The sequence below is a fragment of the Halichoerus grypus genome, chromosome 2 (assembly GCF_964656455.1).
Source record: "Halichoerus grypus chromosome 2, mHalGry1.hap1.1, whole genome shotgun sequence".
Taxonomy (NCBI): Eukaryota; Metazoa; Chordata; class Mammalia; order Carnivora; family Phocidae; genus Halichoerus; species Halichoerus grypus.
This window is the reverse complement of record NC_135713.1, coordinates 184,325,232-184,342,980: the sequence shown is the minus strand read 5'-3', so window position 1 is coordinate 184,342,980 and position 17,749 is coordinate 184,325,232. Positions and strand designations below refer to the sequence as shown.

The 17,749-nt window shown below is 59.2% G+C and overlaps 1 protein-coding gene across 4 annotated transcripts; it reads left to right on the top strand.

The window, feature by feature from the left end:
• Positions 1-1,289: 1,289 nt before the first annotated feature.
• On the top strand, positions 1,290-17,641 carry PDK2 (pyruvate dehydrogenase kinase 2). 4 transcript variants are annotated; one of them, XM_078065550.1, is made up of 12 exons: positions 1,291-1,406; positions 1,443-1,560; positions 3,440-3,581; positions 10,540-10,611; positions 11,007-11,191; positions 11,712-11,801; positions 12,007-12,084; positions 14,722-14,801; positions 14,894-14,992; positions 15,155-15,262; positions 15,859-15,972; positions 16,561-17,641. In XM_078065550.1, the coding sequence occupies exons 2-12, from the start codon at positions 1,443-1,445 to the stop codon at positions 16,699-16,701; spliced, it is 1,227 nt and encodes a 408-aa protein (XP_077921676.1). In that variant the 5' UTR covers positions 1,291-1,406; the 3' UTR covers positions 16,702-17,641. The 4 variants fall into 4 exon arrangements, with proteins under 4 accessions (XP_035950642.1, XP_077921676.1, XP_035950649.1 ...); XM_036094749.2 differs by having other exon boundaries at positions 1,290-1,560; XM_036094756.2 differs by having other exon boundaries at positions 1,291-1,560; positions 14,725-14,801.
• The last annotated feature ends 108 nt before the right edge of the window (positions 17,642-17,749 follow it).

The following is a 17,749-nucleotide window of genomic DNA, read 5'->3' as shown; positions in this document are numbered from 1 at the left end:
GTAACAAGTTCAGATTTGCTTTTGAGAATGATCCCTGAGCCTGTTTCCTCATCTATATAATGGGGATAATAATAGCACCAGAGAGCCGTCTGGAGAATTAAAGGAGATAATGCATGCAAACAGTGCCTGGCACATAGGTTATTATTCATCCAGCCAAGAGTCCCTTCCATTGCGAAGCCTTGCGCATAGCTCCGTGTTGACTGTAATCACATTCTGTTACACAGTAACTACTTATTTACTTGGGCAGCTACCTCCCAAACTAAGAAATGAAAAGACTACGTTCATATCCTTTCTGTGTTTCCTGTTCCCAGCACAATTCAGCACATATTGAGCACTCGGTCAGTAGGGCCCAGGATCTGAACAGTGAAAGAGCGAAAACATCAAAGGGACAAGACTGGGGGGAGGGGGAGAGGTGTGGGGGGGTCAGGACGTACCGCATTCCACCACAAGAGCGCGCCCTCTGTTCCTATGAGAGCGCAGGGCGGCTGGGGAGGGGCGGGCTCCCCGGCCCCCAGCGCAGATCACCTGGCAGGACCTTTCTCTAAGGCAGCCCGGTACGAAGAGGGTCGCTTTCTCAGGTCAAATGAGTAGAGAATAATTAAAGTGTTTTGAGAACTGCGCGCATAGCGCTGATGTTAAGGGCTGCCTCCGCCGCCGCCAGTCGTTAGTTAGGGTTTTGACTCTGGGTGCGGTCTTTTCCTGAGCCGCTTGGATCTTTGTGGAAGTGGGTGGGGGGCACGTCTGTATGAGGGGTTAACATGGGCTTGCATCCTGATCCCGAAGTTTGCAAACTTTCCCAGTCCGAGTCACTGTCATCCGGACTGGGAACCCACCAGATCGTCCCCCTCAGGGAGCGCAAGTGGGGATCAGGCCGGGTGAAACAGGTCCCTTTGAGAGGGAACGGATTCGTTGAGAGCTACCCGAACAGTTTCAGGGAAGGCGAGCGAAGGAGATTTGGGAGGGCGCGGGAGAGGAAGAAATGAAAAGGGAGGAGGAATGACGGACCTCTGGGGAGGCAGGGGTTAAGAAGGGCTTGGCCCCGGAGGAGGAAAGGGCGGAGCGAACGCTCGGGAGGCGGGCTCACGGCGCGGCCTCCCGAAAACAACAGGCCGCCCCGGGCCAGGACGGGGTTAAGGGGGTGGGCCCGGGGGGGGGGGAGCCACGTGCCGGGGCGAGAGGCGATTGGCTCTGCCGGCGTTGTTTGTGAGCGGCCATTGGCGACGTTGGGGCGCCGCGACGAGCCGATTGGCCGGGGCTTGGAGGACTGCCAGGGCCGGGGCGGGGAGGAGGCGGCCCGTCCCGGTCGCTGGGCCGGGCTGGGCCGGGCTGGGCCGGGTTGGGCCGAGCTGAGCGCCAGCGCTGCCCGCTGGGGGACCGGAGCCCGAGCCCGAGCTGCGGCCGCCGCCGCCACCGCCACCGCCACCGCCACCGCCACCGCCGCCATGCGCTGGGTCCGCGCGCTGCTGAAGAATGCGTCCCTGGCAGGGGCGCCCAAGTACATCGAACACTTCAGCAAGTTCTCCCCGTCCCCGCTGTCCATAAAGCAGTTTCTGGACTTTGGTACGGAGTGGGGGGTGGGGGGTGGCAGGCCGTGGGGGCCCGCGGGGCGCGGGGGGCAGTGAGTGAGGGAGCCCTGGCCACGAAGGATTAACGCGGAGGAGAGGAGAGGCCCTGCGTGACAGGGAGGGGTTGCTGGGGTACAGGCAGGAATGGGTTAAGGCGGGGGAGGGAGGGGCAGGGACTGGTCCTGAGTGGGTTAAGGTATCCTGGGGAAGAGCTGTATACTGGGCTGTCAATGGGAAGTGGGGGCACTGAGAAGAAGGGGTCTAAATACTTCGCTGGGCTTTGTGAGAGGTCTTACAGAGTAAGGGAGAGCGAGGAGGTGATGTTAGGGCAGGAGGGGAGTGGGGTATATCCAGACAGAAAGGATTAATGGTGGTTGTCCTAGTGACTCAATGAGTAGGAGATGGAGAGGAAATGGGGCGGGGATGCTGGTGGGAGTAACAGGGTGGAGGTGCAAACATCTGGAAAGAGACCTGGGCTGGGCTGGGCACCCAGGGGTCAGGTGGGGACTGGGCTCTTTCAGAAAAATGTCAACAGGAGGGAGGTCCCTGGTCAGTATACCTCCACCCACTGAAGAAGCTGGCCCCCAGCCGGCCCAGTAGGCAAGGACACTTGAAGAGCAAATCTGTTTGGGCCTGGCTCCCTGTCCCCTCCCAGGCTGAGGCTTGGAGCACCATGAGGTGGAGTCAGGAGGCTTGCAGCCTTGGCTGCCCCTAGGTTCCTGGGCCAGGATCACCCACCAGCAACGCCCTGGGGGCGCGTTGGGAGCAGAAGCAAGACTGTGCCGCTGTGGCCACTGAAACAGGCATTGTGTGGGCCCTGTGTGTCTACGCGGTATTTCCATGGTGCCAGCTAGGGATTAGGAGGGGGTGCCCAGGTCTCTCAGGAGTTGAAGAGACAGTGCCTGGCTCAAGTTACAGCTGCGTCACTGATGGGAGGGGGTGGGGAGGTGGCCATCTAGGACACAGGGCCCCTGTTACCCAGGACTTGTCTGCCTGTCCCCCTGCCCTTTTTGAGCTGTCCTATGTAAGAAAGTCCCCTGGGCCCATTCCCAGCCACCAGTAGCTGTCTGGTCCAGACTGGACCCCAGTTATAGAAATGGACTGGGTCGGGCTCACAGTCAAGTTTGGTCCACTTGTAGTGCAGTGGGGAAAACAGATCTTCAGAAGGGTAGTCACATGCCCTAGGTGGCAGACTTGGAAGCAGAACTTAGACTAGCATCTGGCTCTTCTGACTCTAGGCCATGGCCTCAGTCTACCACTCTGTCTTCATCTTGAAGCCAGACCAAGGACCAAGATATTTGGGCTCCCATCCTTGGGCCCTGTGTGCCTCCCACGTGGGCATTAACGCAGGGTCAACTCTACAGTTGTCATCAAGACCAGCCTGGGTGAAGACAGACTGGGCCAGAAATGACGCTGGGACCCCGCAGCTGCCATGGTCCAGGCATAGCGCCCCTCAGCCAGGCCCAGACCCGGGAAGGGGTGGTTTTCCCAGGCTCCTCTGCCCACCCGATCCACCCCACCCTACCCCTTCCACCCCTCAAAGCGAGTGTCTGCTAGGAGGGACAGAAAGTGAAGAAGTTAGGTAACCGAGGCCAGAGGCAGCTCCAAGTGGGCCTGGGAGTGGCCCTGTCCCCTATGGTTGAAGGCAAGCAGGCTGGGGGCGAGGGGACGCAAGCTTGGAGAGGGTTAGGCAGGGTGGCATGGAGGTGGGAGCCCTGCAGGGGATTAGGAGAGGTGCTTTGCTCTGTGCCCCTGGTCACTTCTCTGAACCTTCAGGAAATGAAGGATTTAATCGACCTGACTCCTGAGATGACCTCTGGCTCCAGGGGTTTGCAGCTCTGTGGGCTCACCTCTGTCTCTCTCCCTCCCTCCAGGGTCCAGCAATGCCTGTGAGAAAACCTCATTCACCTTCCTCAGGCAGGAGCTGCCCGTGCGCCTGGCCAACATCATGAAAGAGATCAACCTGCTTCCAGACCGAGTGCTGAGCACACCCTCGGTGCAGCTGGTCCAGAGCTGGTGAGACCCCCAGCCAGGCCCCTGCACCTCCCACTCCCTCGCTGCCAGATGCCCCTGGGCTCCCAGAGTCTCTGTGCTCCCAGTAGCCTTGAGGGAGGTGGGGACAGAGAGGAAGCACAGGGGCTCCAAGAGGCTGGAGAGTTGCCCAAGGTCAAGTGGAATGCTAGGCCAGAACAGGGACTGAGATAAAGTTCCTAGCCTCCGTGCCTGTGGGCCAGCCCTATTCTTACCACTCTTCTTTCTCCAGAAACCCAGGATCCACCTGGGGAATTGTTTTCACAGCCAAAACCCAAACCATGCTAATACTGGCATTCACCACCAGCTCTGGTTCTGGAAACCCAGCACCTACCGGGTAATATTTACCTGGGGGCAACATTGTAGGGAAACAGAAACAGGAAGAAATGAATTTTCAAATGTTTTAATCCAAGCTACAAGTCGGACTGTTTTGGATGTTGGAAAACACTCAGACGCAGGGATGGCACAGTACCGACCCCCAAGAACTTTGGAGGAGCAAAGACCAAAAGTTGCAGCAGTAGCAGGGGGAAGTCCTCAGGAAAGGTCCCTCTAGAACTCTGTCCCAGGTTAAGTAACTGGATGACATGAACCAATGGCTGGTCACATGAAGAACAAACAAGAGTTTGCTGTGTGACTGGCGTGCAGCTGGTTAATCCTGGTTGGTCTTTGGTGGCACCTGTGCTGGAAGACTTTGCCAGTTTGGCTATGGTGTGGCGTGGCTGTGGTTCGCTGTTCGGTTCAGGAGCAGGGCTCCACGCCTGCTGTGAGCCCAGCGCCATGCCGGGAGCCCGGGAGCTCGCCGGGAGCAGGAGAGTGGGTAAACTGAGAGCTATGTAGATCGTGGTGGGAGCAGCGAGCTGCCGAAGAGTTACTAAAGAACCAAAATGTTATTTAAAAAGTAACGTGGATTGGGGTTCTTTTCCTCCTCATCCTGGAAGTATTATCTGGAAGACACAGAAAAATAGATAGAAGAGAATGCCATCCACTACCCTCCACGCCATAACCGAACACTGGTAGGGTTTCAGAAGGTCTTAGTGGTGCCCTTCTAGCATCGTTTATATGCGTGGATATCTGCATAGGCAGGCCTTACTCTGATGTAATGAGATACGGTAAGGCAAGTGTTTTGTGCACAAGGCCAGGCTCCCAGTAGGCACACGCTGGATGTCAGTTGAAGCAGAGAGTTGTGGGGAAGTTGAGATGGACACATAGAGGAGGTGACATGTCACTGGGCCTTCCAGGGGGCCGGGAGTGAGCTTAGACCTAGAAAGGAGGGAAGGGCATTCCAGGCCTTGGGACTGCTTGTGCCAGGGCGTGGAGGCAGGCAAGGGCCCAGCCAGGGCCTCCGTGACCTCACTCTGCACCTACAGTGCTCTCGGTGCAAGCTGCGAAGGGGGCCAGGGGGAGAGGGCAGGGTCTGGCATTCCTGCAGCCCAACCAGGTCACCCCTCGCTGGGCCCTGGCCCTTGGAGGTCCAAGACCTCTGAGCCAACCAGCATTTCCCACCGCGGGGTGGTGGGGAAGTGGTGGGGAGGAGGCAGAAGGTGCCATCTGTTTGCCTGCTTCTCCTCCAGTTCTGTCCGGCTGGCTGGCCCAGCTACCTCTCCAGCAGGCCCCTGACGCCAGGACAGGCCCTCGCAGGCCCCTCCCTGGACGCTGTGTTCCTAGGAGGCCCGGGGGATGTGTGTCGGAGTGTGGGGGAGCAGGGAGCTGCTGGACTGCCCGTGAGGCCCCCAGGCCCCAGCGGAGGCCGTTTCTGAAAATCAATTACGCATGTGTGGGCTTGGCCTGGTCTTTCTTCCCTCCAAGCTTGGAAGTCATGTCCAGCAACAGCAGGACAGAGCGAAGTTAGACAAGAGAGAGCACTTCCCAGTGGTTGGTTCAGCTTAGAGGAGAACAGGTCATGGGATTTCTGGAATGTCCTGATGCACTGACTGGAGCCTGCTGAGGTTGTTCCTAGGGAATGGGCATCATCGGCCGCAGCAAGAGAGACTGAGGTCTGAGGGGAGGAGGGATTTTCTGATGGGGACGAGGTGGCCGCCTGTGAGAGAGTGCAGACTCCCTCCAGGAGAACCCACTGGATGTAGAGGTGGTGGAGGTGGGCAGGGTTTGCACGAGCGGAGGGGGACAGCGTACCACGGAGCCTGGCAAGAGGGCCTCTACCCTCAGAGTCTGACGAGTAAGGAGCAAACGCTCCCCTTTGGAAAATGGAAAAGTCCGGTACGAATGCTGTTCGCAGTGGTGGTGATATGACGTGGTGAAGGCGAGTGGAGTTGTTACTCAGCCGCAGAGAGGTTCTAGGCCAGAGTCACTGTGGACATGTTGAGCATTCCTGGTTTTAAATAAACCTGGTAAATTGTCTCAACCAGACAGACCTGGTGTGGAGGGAGCCTGTTTTGGAAGACAGTAGAAAGCCTTGGCCTTTGGTGTCTGTGTTAGCATGCTTGACTCTGAGGCTTGGCTTCGCTGCTTGCTGGACACTTCCTTAGCAAACCCTCCAGGCTCCCTGAGCCTCGGCTTCCTCACCTGTAAAATGGGGATTCGTTCTGTTTCTAAGGACAAACGCCACTGTTCGGTGCCAAAGTGTGCGGAACTCTGTCAACATAAGCCGTGTCCCTGAGCTGCACCTTCAGGCCACAGATATGAGTTTGGCCAGGGTTCTCTTAGACAGTGTGGTCCTCATAGTGATGGTGATGATGAAAGCAAACAGACCTGGAGGGCCTGCCGTGTGTCAGGAACTATTCTAGGCATGTCCACATCTTCACTCACTTAGCCTTCCCGACAGCCCTCTGCCGTAGGCCTTGTCATTACTCCCATTTCATACATGAGCAGACTGAGGTTCGGAGAGGTTAGGGCTCGTGTGTGAGATCACTCAGGCAGCAGGTGGGAGAGCTAGGACTCCAGCCTAAGCTGTGTGACCCGGTGGCTACATTCATGAGGGGGCAGGCAGAGTGCTCTGTTCTGGGGCAGTGACCTGGATCAGAGATCGCCAAACTCCCTGAGCAAGTCCTCGAGACTACAGTAGGGCCCACCTTACCGGAACGCACTTGGCTAGAGATGCTGGAGCACGGAGCCGGAGAGAAAGCCAGCCGGAGGAGGGCGTGGAGCTGGTAGGAGGGTGCTTCCAGAAAGTGGGGGGGGGGGGTTGAGTGAGAGTTGCAGAGTAGAATCATGACAGTGAGTCACTCCTGTCACTAAGGGTCTTGCAGAGGTTGTAGGGAAAGGGGCAGGGGGCAGTGGGGCCAGCACCTTCTGTCGAACCTCCCCTGCCTGCAAGGGACCCGCACCCCCACCCCGCGGGAACCACAGCCCTTGAGAAGAACCAGCACCGTGGCAGTGGCTCCCGTAGCCCACGCCGGACCAGGCATGGAGCCGGGGCTCGAGTCCCATCCTCCCCGAACCCCTCACCCTCTCCTTCCATAACCGGGCTTGAGACTGAGGATGTCAGAGTGGTACTGCCTTGAACCCCATTTTCAAGCCGGGGACAGGAGCAGCTCAGTGGCCTCTGTAGGGCCCAGCCGGCCACAGGGCCTGAGTCTGCTCGGCTCAGGGCCTGCACTCGGCTCCCCTCCAGAGAGCAGCTTCCAGATGCGGGACAGGTCTGCCAGCTCCCCCTCCTCAAACGGCCACTGCCTTGTTCACACTCCTCATCCGCAGTGGCTGTGGACACTAGTGCCTGGTGCACACGCACACACACGCACACACACACACACACGCTGCCATGCACACGCCCCCTCCACCTCCCTCCACATTCCACCCCCTGCCTCCCGAATCCAGGGCTCTGGGCAAGCTAGAAAGCCCCAGAAGGCAGGAGTCCTGGGTGCCTGATTTGCTGCTGAGGTCGGCAGGCCCAGGCCTTCCCTAGGGCAGCTATATTGGGCCCCCACGGCCTGCTGGGATGGGGGGAGTCAGTGCCACATCGGCCAGTGCACCGCTGCTTCGGGCCTCCTAGGTCCGAGCCCAGTCCTTTCTCTGGCGGTCAGTGCGGGGGCAGCCCAGGAGCCAGGGTCACTCCTTTCTCAGTGTCTCTCCCTGTAGGACCAGATTTTGCCTGAGGGTGACATCTGGGTTATCAGGCCTCGGTGGGCTTCAGCCAGGCCCAGGGTCCTCTGGGAAGATCCTTCCCATCTTGTCCTCTCCCTCCCGAGAGCCCACGCGGACCCACTCCCCGGCAGGAGTGGCCCTGCGAGGGAGGCGGGCAGGGGGCCTCAGGCTGGCGGCCCTCTGCATGCCCGTGCTGGGGGGGGACTGCCCATTGTCCGTCCATCCTGGCACCCTTTACTTCACTGGCCATGTGACCAGGCCCCACTTCTGTTCTCTAGGGTGCGGCAGGCAGCCTCGGAGGGATGGGGCCAGTAGCTAGGGCGCTGGGCCTACACCTGCGCTGGGACACTGTCCCTGCCCCTTCACCTCCTGGCCCAGCGGGCAGGGCCTCCTAGCTCCCACCCCCTCCCTCCCTGCCTGCCCCCCCACCCCATCTTAGGAAGGGGTTCTGGGCCCCACTCTCCAGCTGGTTTCCTCCCCTTCCTTTCTCTACCTACCCCAGCCTTGCACACTTGCAGGTTTTCTCCCCAAATCCCCTCCCAGAGTCATGAGCATGAAGCTTTATCCTGGGCATGGGGGAGGGGGGCAAGGATTTTGGGGCACATAGCCTGCGAGAGAGAAGCCCAGCTCTGCACGGTGACCGCCTCATCTGTAGAATGGGGGAGCGGGAGCACCCACCTTACAGGGTATCACGGAGGCGAAAGTAGGGGGGCAGGCAAGCACAGAGCCGAGCCCTGTCTGAGGCTGGCGGCAGCCATCATATCACTGCTGGGACCAGTGTGGATGGTGAGCAGTTGGCCACATGGTGTGGACTGGGAGTCAGACAGACATGGGTTCGAATCCCAGCGCGGCCCCTGACCGTGGGGCCTGGGCCGTATCACCTGCTTTCCCTGGGCTGGTTTCTACAGCAAGGGGAAGTACTGCATGCTCCTCAAGGCTGCTGGGGGACAGGAGACCCCGGGTAGACTCGGCAGCAGGCAGGCTCTGGCCCCCGTCACAACGTCACTCTGTAGCAGAGTCAGCCCGCCTGTTACTACTCTCCAGCGAGCTTGAGGCCCGGCCTTTGGAGTGCCTCTCTGATTGTCTGCTGGGGCTGCAGGCATGGGGGGGACGGGGGAGGCTGGTCTCTTCTGCTGGGTGGGGAGGACAGGCGGGGAGCACCAGGGCTGGAAAGTCCCCATTCCTGCCAGCCCTAGCATGGCGGCTGTCCAGAGCATGATTAAAACGGGACTCAGAGCCTACGCCCAGTACGACCAGCAGGAGGGTGTCGGTGCCGCGTGGGGCTCAGAGGATGCACTCCGCTGTGGCTGCTGTGTAAACCACGTTCGGAGCAAGGGCGCACATCTGGAGAGTGCTCACTGCGTGCTGGGCACGGAGCTAAGTATGACCTTTGACCCTCACTGAAAGGCAGTGATAGCGGTAGGAAACCCTCCACTTTCCTGATGAGGAAACTCAGGCCCAGGGAGGCTCCACGACTTACCCAGGCCGCACAGCCCTGAGTGGAAAAGCCAGGATGGGGGACTCAGCAGAGCCAGCGCCCCCACCCTCTCCTCTAGTCTCTGAAGTGAGAGAGGGAAGAGCGGTGGGGGGGAGGTGAAGGGGGAAGGGTATTCTGGGCAGAGAGCCGTCAGGGACGCGGAGGTGGGCATTCTGAGCAGACCCGGCGCTGCCGGGTGGCAAGAGTGCGGAGGACTGAGTCTTCACCACCCTGCCTCCCGGCCTGATGACTGCTTCGGGCCTCAGTTGAGGAGCCTGTGAAATGGGGCTAATGCCTGCCCGTCTTAGCTGTCAAGGTCAAAGCACTGTGTCCATAGGAATGCATCTCCCGTGGAGGCGCCTTTTCTAGCGAGACCGTTAGGCCGCAGAGCCCTCTGTCCCAGGGCTCTTGGCAGCCCCTCCTTCCTGCTCGCTACGAGTGTTTCTACCAGAGAGAGGCTCGGCTCTGTGGCCTTCCCCAGGAGAACAACCCGTGGGCTGGACATGGTAGCAGGAAGCAGCGGGGGTCGTGGCTTGCAGGGCAGGGGGACAGTGGCTCCAGGTGGGCACGCTCTGCTGCCATAGGTGAGCCTGACTCCCTCGCACAGGCTGGCCCCCTGCGGCCCCGAGTTCGGGGCTTCCCAGCACTCCCCTGGCTCCCAGCTCTCCGAGGCCCTGGGGAAATCGGCCTCCCAACCGGGCCTGCAGGTGGGGGGCAGCAGGGGGCCACGCATTCCTGCTGGGCCTTCGGGGTGGAGTGAGCTGTCCTGGCTCTCCGCGGGCTCCGGCCCCACGCGCGGTCACAGCTGGCTTGCCTGCCCCACTCCTGTGTCCTGCCCACCCACCATTTAAAATCCACTTCCCTGGGCAGAGCGCACGGCCCCTGGGCAGGGGTGCAGAGTGTTCGACTATAATCCCCGCTGAGCCCCTGCTCTGTGACGTGCCCTGGGCCAGTCACCCTGCCGGCCGCGCCCCGTGGGTGGCAGCACTAACCCTGGTGGCAGCACAGACATTAGGACCGGTTTCCGTGAAGGCGCTCGGGGAGGTTAAGCGACTGGCCCCAGCCTTCTCTCTTGGTGAAGACCCCAGGGATGGCACGATCCCCAGTGCCCTCCAAAGACTGCTATTCTTAGATTCCACAGCCAGGGTGCTATGAGGGGGACCAGCGAATGAGAGATGTTCTTGCATAACTTACTGTGTTGTCAGGGAGACTCGCATACAGATGAAAGGAATTGAGAAAAAGTGTGGTGTAGCCTGTCAAGCAGGGCAGCTCTGTGTGGGTAGGGGTGAGGCCGGTGTGGGGGCAGCTCTGTGTGCCACTGCCCACGGTAGGGGCGGGGCAGGTGCGGGGGCAGCTGAGTCCGTTGGGAAGGGGGCCAGGCCTGGCCTGGAGCTGAGGTGATGTCCCCCCCTCCACTGCACACAGGTACGTCCAGAGTCTCCTGGACATCATGGAGTTCCTGGACAAGGACCCCGAGGACCATCGTACCCTAAGCCAGTGAGTGAGGGCCCCAGTGGGGGGCAGGAGGGCAGGTGCAGGTGAGGGGCACTGGGTCACAGCCCCGAGGCAGAAATGGCCAGGAGGATGGAAGAAATGATCCCTGTCCTCAAGGATATCTAGTCTGAGGGGGAATTGGCCCCTGGCCTCCGTGTCCTTGAGTCTGATTGGGGGGATCCAAGCTCCTGCCCCTGAGGAGTGCCCCCGGCTGTCGGGCAGGCGGTGGAAGATGCAGGGTGGGCTTGGGAAGCGGTGGGGAGGGCACTGTGGGACTGTCAGGCTGGGAAGGGTCCTGTGAGTGAAGACGTGTGGAGAAGAGGTCAGAAGCGGGCGAGAGTCTGAGGGTGCCCCAGGGTTGGGACCGGGTGAGGGCCAACAGCCGCCGTGCCCTGCAGGTTCACTGATGCCCTGGTCACCATCCGGAACCGCCACAACGACGTGGTGCCCACCATGGCCCAGGGCGTGCTTGAGTACAAGGACACCTACGGCGACGACCCGGTCTCCAACCAGAACATCCAGTACTTTCTGGACCGCTTCTACCTCAGCCGCATCTCCATCCGCATGCTCATCAACCAGCACAGTGAGCGGGGCTGGGGGGCTGAGGACCGGGGGCGCCTCCCTGGCTCCACGGTGGGGGCGGAAGGCAGCAGCTGCAAGCGCCGTGTGAACGCTGACAGGAGGCACAATGGCGTCGCCTCTTGCAAAAGCGTTCAACGTGGTATCCGCCACAGCTCTGTTATATTCAGAAATTGCTTGTCGTTTCAAGTTCCTTAGTCCCGGAGTATTCACTGTGATTGTTGAGAAATTATAACCAATTGAAAATTAAATGAGTTCCTCATGCTCAGATAAGTTCGGATGCAGGACAGTAGAATGATTTCTAAATGCTGTAGCGAAAGGAAGAAATGGCATGTGGGCTGTGTGGTGGACTAGGCCCGCCGAGAGGAGTACTTCCGGTCTGCAAACAGTCCAGACATGGCCCGAGCCGGGGACGGAGGGGCCCAGGGAATGGGAGGAGGGGTGTTGGATGTAGGGGTGGAGTTGGAGAGTCCTGGGAGCAGGAGGGGGGCCCCGCCAACAGCTCCCTGCCTTCTCGCCCGCAGCCCTGATTTTTGACGGCAGCACCAACCCAGCCCACCCCAAACACATCGGCAGCATTGACCCCAATTGCAACGTCTCCGACGTGGTGAAGGGTAAGCCGTCCCCAGCACAGAGGAGCCCCAGAGACCCCCTCCCAGCTGCCTGGCCTGAGGATGTGTCGTGCCCCGCCCCCCCCCGTGGGTGGGGGCCTCGTCTGCTTGGGTTTAATGTTGGCGATGCCCCGTGCTGGTGCCAAGCAAGAGGAGTGCCTGCTGGGTGGGCCGCCCCATTCCCTGAGCTGCCCCTCTCTTCTCTCAGATGCCTACGATATGGCCAAGCTCCTGTGTGACAAGTATTACATGGCCTCGCCTGACTTGGAGATCCAGGAGATCAATAGTGAGTGAGCAAGTGTGTGTGTGTGTGTGTGTGCGCGCGCGCGCACGCGTGTGCGTGTCTGTCTGTCTAAGGGCTCTGGAGAGGAAGGTGAGATCGGGAGTCAGGAAAGGAACCGGAAAAAAAAGAAAAAGGAAAAGAAATGGATGGGACAGAAACAGAGCTATTATTGACTTATTATTAGCAGTATTATTACTAATTTATTTGCTAAGTATTTATTAAGCAGTGAACATGCCAAGGAAGGTCCCTGTTCTCATGGAGGTTATATTCTTCATGCTGGGGAGGCTGGGGAAGGGGGCCGGTAGCCAGTGAACAAATAATCAATAAGCTAATTTCATTTTTTTAAAAATATTTATTTATTTGACAGAGACAGCAAGAGAGGGAACACAAGCAGGGGGAGTGGGAGAGGGAGAAGCAGGCTTCCTGTGGAGCAGGGAGCCCGATGCGGGGCTCGATCCCAGGACCCTGGGATCATGACCTGAGCCGAAGGCAGATGCTTAACGATAGCCACCCAGGCGCCCCAACAAGCTAATTTCAGATGGTGACAAGTGACAGGGAGGAAACAAGATGAGGTCACGTGGCAGTGATGGGGAGGAGCAGTGTATTTACTAGGGTATCAGCTTGGCTGCCTTTTCAGAATCCAGATAACACTGGCTTATTTAAAAGAGAGGTTTCCCTCTTTCTAGCCCCTGGGGTGGAACAGCAAAGCCGGCTCCCCACCCTCATGTCTCAGTTCCAGCTGGAGAAGGGGAAGAGGATGGAGAAGGCAGGACCCAGGGGTTGGACAGTCACTCCCCTAAGTCACCTGCCAGGCCTAGCTGCCAGGGAGGCCGGGAATTCAGTCTATATAGCTGGGCAGCCAGCAGCCTGTTAGAACTTTGGGGGAGGGGTATCTGTGACAAGAGGAGGGGAAGAATGGACACAAGAGGATGGCTGTGGGGGTCCTACTTTGGGTGGGGCGGGTGGTCAGGCACCAGCAGGACCAGTGAGGGGGCTGGGAGATGGGCAGGGAGGGGGTGGAGACAGAGGCCAAGGCATGCAGGGCCCGTGGACCACAGACAGGAGCTGGGATGTTGTGTGCAGCAGGGGAGCCCCCTGAAGGGTTCGAAGCAACAGTGATGCCAGGTTCTGACGTTCATTCTAAAGATATTTAGAGGTTGGAGGGGGCAGGTGAGACCTCAGGAAGGCCAGTTAGGAGGTCACTGCAGGAATCCAGGGGAGGGGAAGGCAGCAGAGATGGAAAGAGGGGGTAGATTTGATAAATACCTTGGAGGTAGAGAGGTCAGGACCTGCTGATGAACCAGGGGCATAGGGGAAAGGAGGATCAGGGATCTGGAAGTTTCTCTACCTTTCCCCTCCCCCACCTGCTCCTCAGCCACCCCCTGCCTGTGCGCCAGAAACCTGACGCCTTTCATGCCCGGAAGTCACGCTGCCCACATCTGAAAGGCCCAGTTCAAGTCCAAGTCCTCCGAAAAGCCTTCCTGGACTTCCCAGAAAAAATGGTTAAGCACCCAGCTTCCTGGGGCATACCTCTGTAATGACTGAATAACTTAGAGGTGTGGGGCACCCGGGTGGCTCAGTTGGTTGGGTGCCTGTCTTCGGCTTGGGTCATGGTCCCAGGGTCCTGGGATCGAGCCCCGCATCAGGCTCCCTGCTCAGCGGGGGATCTGCTTCTCCCTGTCCCCCTGCTTGTGCTCTCTCTCTCTCTCTGTGTCAAATAAATAAAATCTTTAATAAATAAATAATTAATTAGTTAATTAATTTCTTGGAGGCAGAGATGGAAGGACAGAGACAGGCCACGTTACTTCAGTATCCCTAGGGTCAAGTGCAGGGCCTGGCACGTAGCTCTGGGTGCAGCCCTCAATGTAAAAGTCAGTTGTGCCTTTGTCTAGACTTGAATTTCCAAGAGGGTAGGGCCGAATTTTGTTCATCTTTATGCCCCACTGCCCAGTACAGGGCCTGAGATTCCTTCATTCACGAATCCATTGCACATTTATCGAGCTCCCACTGCAGACAAAGCTGTGTGCCAGGCACCAGGAGAAGACAGGCAGTCCCTCAAACCAAGCTCTCCAGGCTAGAGCGATTCTTGAGAGGCAGAGTGCTGGTGTCAGAATCATGCGCAGCACCCCTTCCCTCTCCCCACTGGATTAAAAAGCTCTCCAGGGGTTCTGGGGTCCAGGCGAATGCTAGTAGGCTGAATATAGGCCAGATAGATACTTTTTGAATGGTGAAGGGGCTAGACAAACAGTGGATAAATGGAAGGTGGATCTGGACTCTATGAATGAATGGGTAGATGGGAAGAAGGATGGATGTTTGAACAGATGCGCAGTTGAGGGACAGTCGGATGGTTGGATGCTGGATGGGTAGATAGAGGAATTAGTGGATGTTGATATAGTGGTTGGATGGACGGGTGAACGGGTGGATGGATGGACATTTGTATAGTGATGGATACTGTATGGACACATGGTTGAATGGACACCGAATGAATGGATAGCTGGATGAATAAATGCCAGATGAATGGCCCGGCAGATGGTTGGAGGATAAATGGGTGGTTGAGTGCTGGGTGCTAGGTGCTGAGTCAATGAATGCTGAATGGTGACCTCTTGACAATTTCCTGATCCTTGGTCTTGACTTCCCCAGCAGCATCCAACTCCAAACAGCCAATTCACATGGTCTATGTCCCCTCCCACCTCTACCACATGCTTTTTGAACTCTTCAAGGTAAGGAGGTGGGGGGTGATGGTCCTCTGCGGCATTGGGGGTGGTTAGGGCTAGGCCGCTCTTACTCATCTCTTCCGCCTTTCCCTCCACAGAATGCCATGCGTGCAACCGTGGAAAGCCACGAGTCCAGCCTTGTCCTCCCACCTATCAAGGTCATGGTGGCCTTGGGTGAGGAAGATCTGTCCATCAAAGTATGTGACGCTTGATTTGGGGGCCAGAGAGCAGTGGGGCGGGGACTTCCCTCCTGCCAGGAGATGGGCTCAGAGAAGACCCTGGGGATGGGGACAACCAAGAGCTCAGGGGTGTCAGGGGGCAGGGGGCATGAGCCCTGAAGCCATGTCTGTCTCCCCCAGATGAGTGACCGAGGTGGGGGAGTTCCCCTGAGGAAGATCGAGCGACTCTTTAGCTACATGTACTCCACAGCGCCCACTCCCCAGCCCGGCACTGGAGGGACCCCGCTGGTGAGATGGTCTCCCTCCTGTGCCCCCCACCTCCTAAAGGATGCCTTTTTCACCTCTTCTCATCAAACTGCCCCTCTCCCCATCTTTCACCTCACCTCCCATGGTCTTCGTTCTTGTGTGGCTGTGTGCGGTGTCAGTCACCTCTCCAGTCCCGGCCCCCCTGCTCCTCACACCCCCCCCCCGAGCCTGCAGCCGCTGCCCTCCCACCTGAGCTGCGGGTGTCTCTCTGTCACCTTTCCTCAATTCTCCCTCTCCCTCTCGCGCCCCACGAAGTTCGCTCATCAGCACCTCTCTGTCATGCCCAGCAGAGCAGGGGGGCTGGGTTTGGGAACTTGAGACCCAGGAGCCCCGTGACCTGTCCACACCCGCTTGTCCAGACCCGCCGGCTCCTAGGGCTGAGCTCTTCTGCCAGCCCCGCTGACTACCACCCACAGCTGGGACTGCTCCGCCTTTCTGGCCCCACCAGACTGACTGCCCTCACCCCCGGGGGATTCTGGGAAGCTCCTGGCCCGACCCCAACTCAGTGCATTGGTCCCTTTGCTCCAGGAGGCCCAGCACCAGCCTCCTGGTCACACTCCCTTCCTGCCCCCTTGTAGGCTGGCTTCGGGTACGGGCTCCCCATCTCCCGCCTCTATGCCAAGTACTTCCAGGGAGACCTGCAGCTCTTCTCCATGGAGGGCTTTGGGACCGACGCTGTCATCTATCTCAAGGTGAGGGTCCTGGCGCAGGGCCCAGCTTGCGGGGTGTGCGGGCCGGTCAGCCTGCTGGTAGGTTTCGTCTCCACCCCTCCACCCCTTTCCTCATTCCAGACTGGGAATCAGAGCAAAGCTACAGTTCCGCAACCTGCACACATTCCCAGCTCGGCAGGCAATTTAAGGAAGTCCCTGGTCCGTGATTAAGACCCCTGTTCTGGGGACCTTTGACTTCTTACACATAGAAGGAAGGGGGGTACCACAGAGAACTTGTCATTCAGCTCAGGGCCAGACTGAGGCCCAGAATTGGTGACCTTCTTCAAGGTCACAGCCCACCTTCCCTCTACCTCCCTGACCCTTTGAGTGAGTAGCCTTCTGGAATGGGCAGGAGCAAGGCACAGAAGGGACAGGTCCTTTCATGGGTCTCTCTGGGCCGGGGTTCGTTGTCTCGGCCAGTGTCTGCCACCTAGCTGGGCCGACTGACACAGGGTGGGACGTGGGGGCCGTGGCCTGACACCACCACAACCCACCCTGGGAAAAGGGTGCCTGACCGAGAAGTGGGGGAGGCACGGGGAAGCGGGACAGGCTGACCCCGGTGCTCTCCAGGCCCTGTCCACGGACTCGGTGGAGCGCCTGCCCGTCTACAACAAGTCAGCCTGGCGCCACTACCAGACCATCCACGAGGCTGGCGACTGGTGTGTGCCCAGCACGGAGCCGAAGAACACGTCCACGTACCGTGTCAGCTAAGGGCCGCCGGACTCCCCTGCACCGGAGAGGAGAGACTGCTGTCTCCGGGACTGGCCACCACGGTGCCCCTCCTCGTCCCCGCCAGGTGGGGCGTGGCTCTCCCCTGACAACCAGCTTCTGTCTCCATGGAAATCACCACGGTGACCAGTCTGTGGTCTAAGTGCCAATCTCCGTCTCCGCGGAGACCCCTCGGTGGTCTCCCTGCTGTTCGGTCTCTGTGGGCGATGCCTAAGGATGGGGGGACGTCTCTATCCTGATGGGGGGGAGTCCCCAGAGCCATGTTTCCATGGCAGTCCTCCTTCTGAGACCAGAGCTGCCACTTTTCTGCCAGGGGTCCAGGGTCCCCCTCACTGCCCTCCACAGCCCTGGCCTTCCAAGTGGACACCCTGCTTGCCTTATCCCCCGGCCCGTGCAGGCACCCCGGCCCTGGCCCCGGGTCAGCATTAGCAAGGGGCTGGGTGTCCCTGCGTAGAGAAGGGGGTTGCACCCTCGGGCCCCTGGTTGGGGACCTGGTCCTGCAGCCTCTCCCTCCACCCTAAGCTGGAAGGTCAAGGTTAGGAGGGGGCAGTTCTCACCCAGGGCTCACCCTTAATGTGAAGGAACCTGGGAGGACCCGGAGATCAGCTGCCCAGCCAAGCTGCTCAGAGCCCCTCAGGCGCCTCCCAAGCCCTTCGCCAGCATGTCCTCACATGCACACGGCCACCTGCCCGCCCCACCCCCACACGGTCCCGCCTGAGCTCCAGACCCCCACTCCCTCCGTGCCTGGACACGCACGTGCTTGGGGTGGCTTTCTCCCTAGAAGGCTCTATGTACATAGCTAGTTTTATAGCCCCGAAAGCCCCCACCCTTCCCCTCAGCACACAGGGGTTAAAGTTGTGTGCTCCCCCCAGTGGCTGGGACAATGGCCGTGACATCCACAATAAAGAGGAGACTGAATGAGCCCGTGGCCTGGCTGCTTTCCCGGGGGGGGGGGGGCGGGGGAATGTGCACGGACAGACCACGCAGAGTGCAGGCCTTGTGACTACCGTATGACGCGCTCGGGACACCC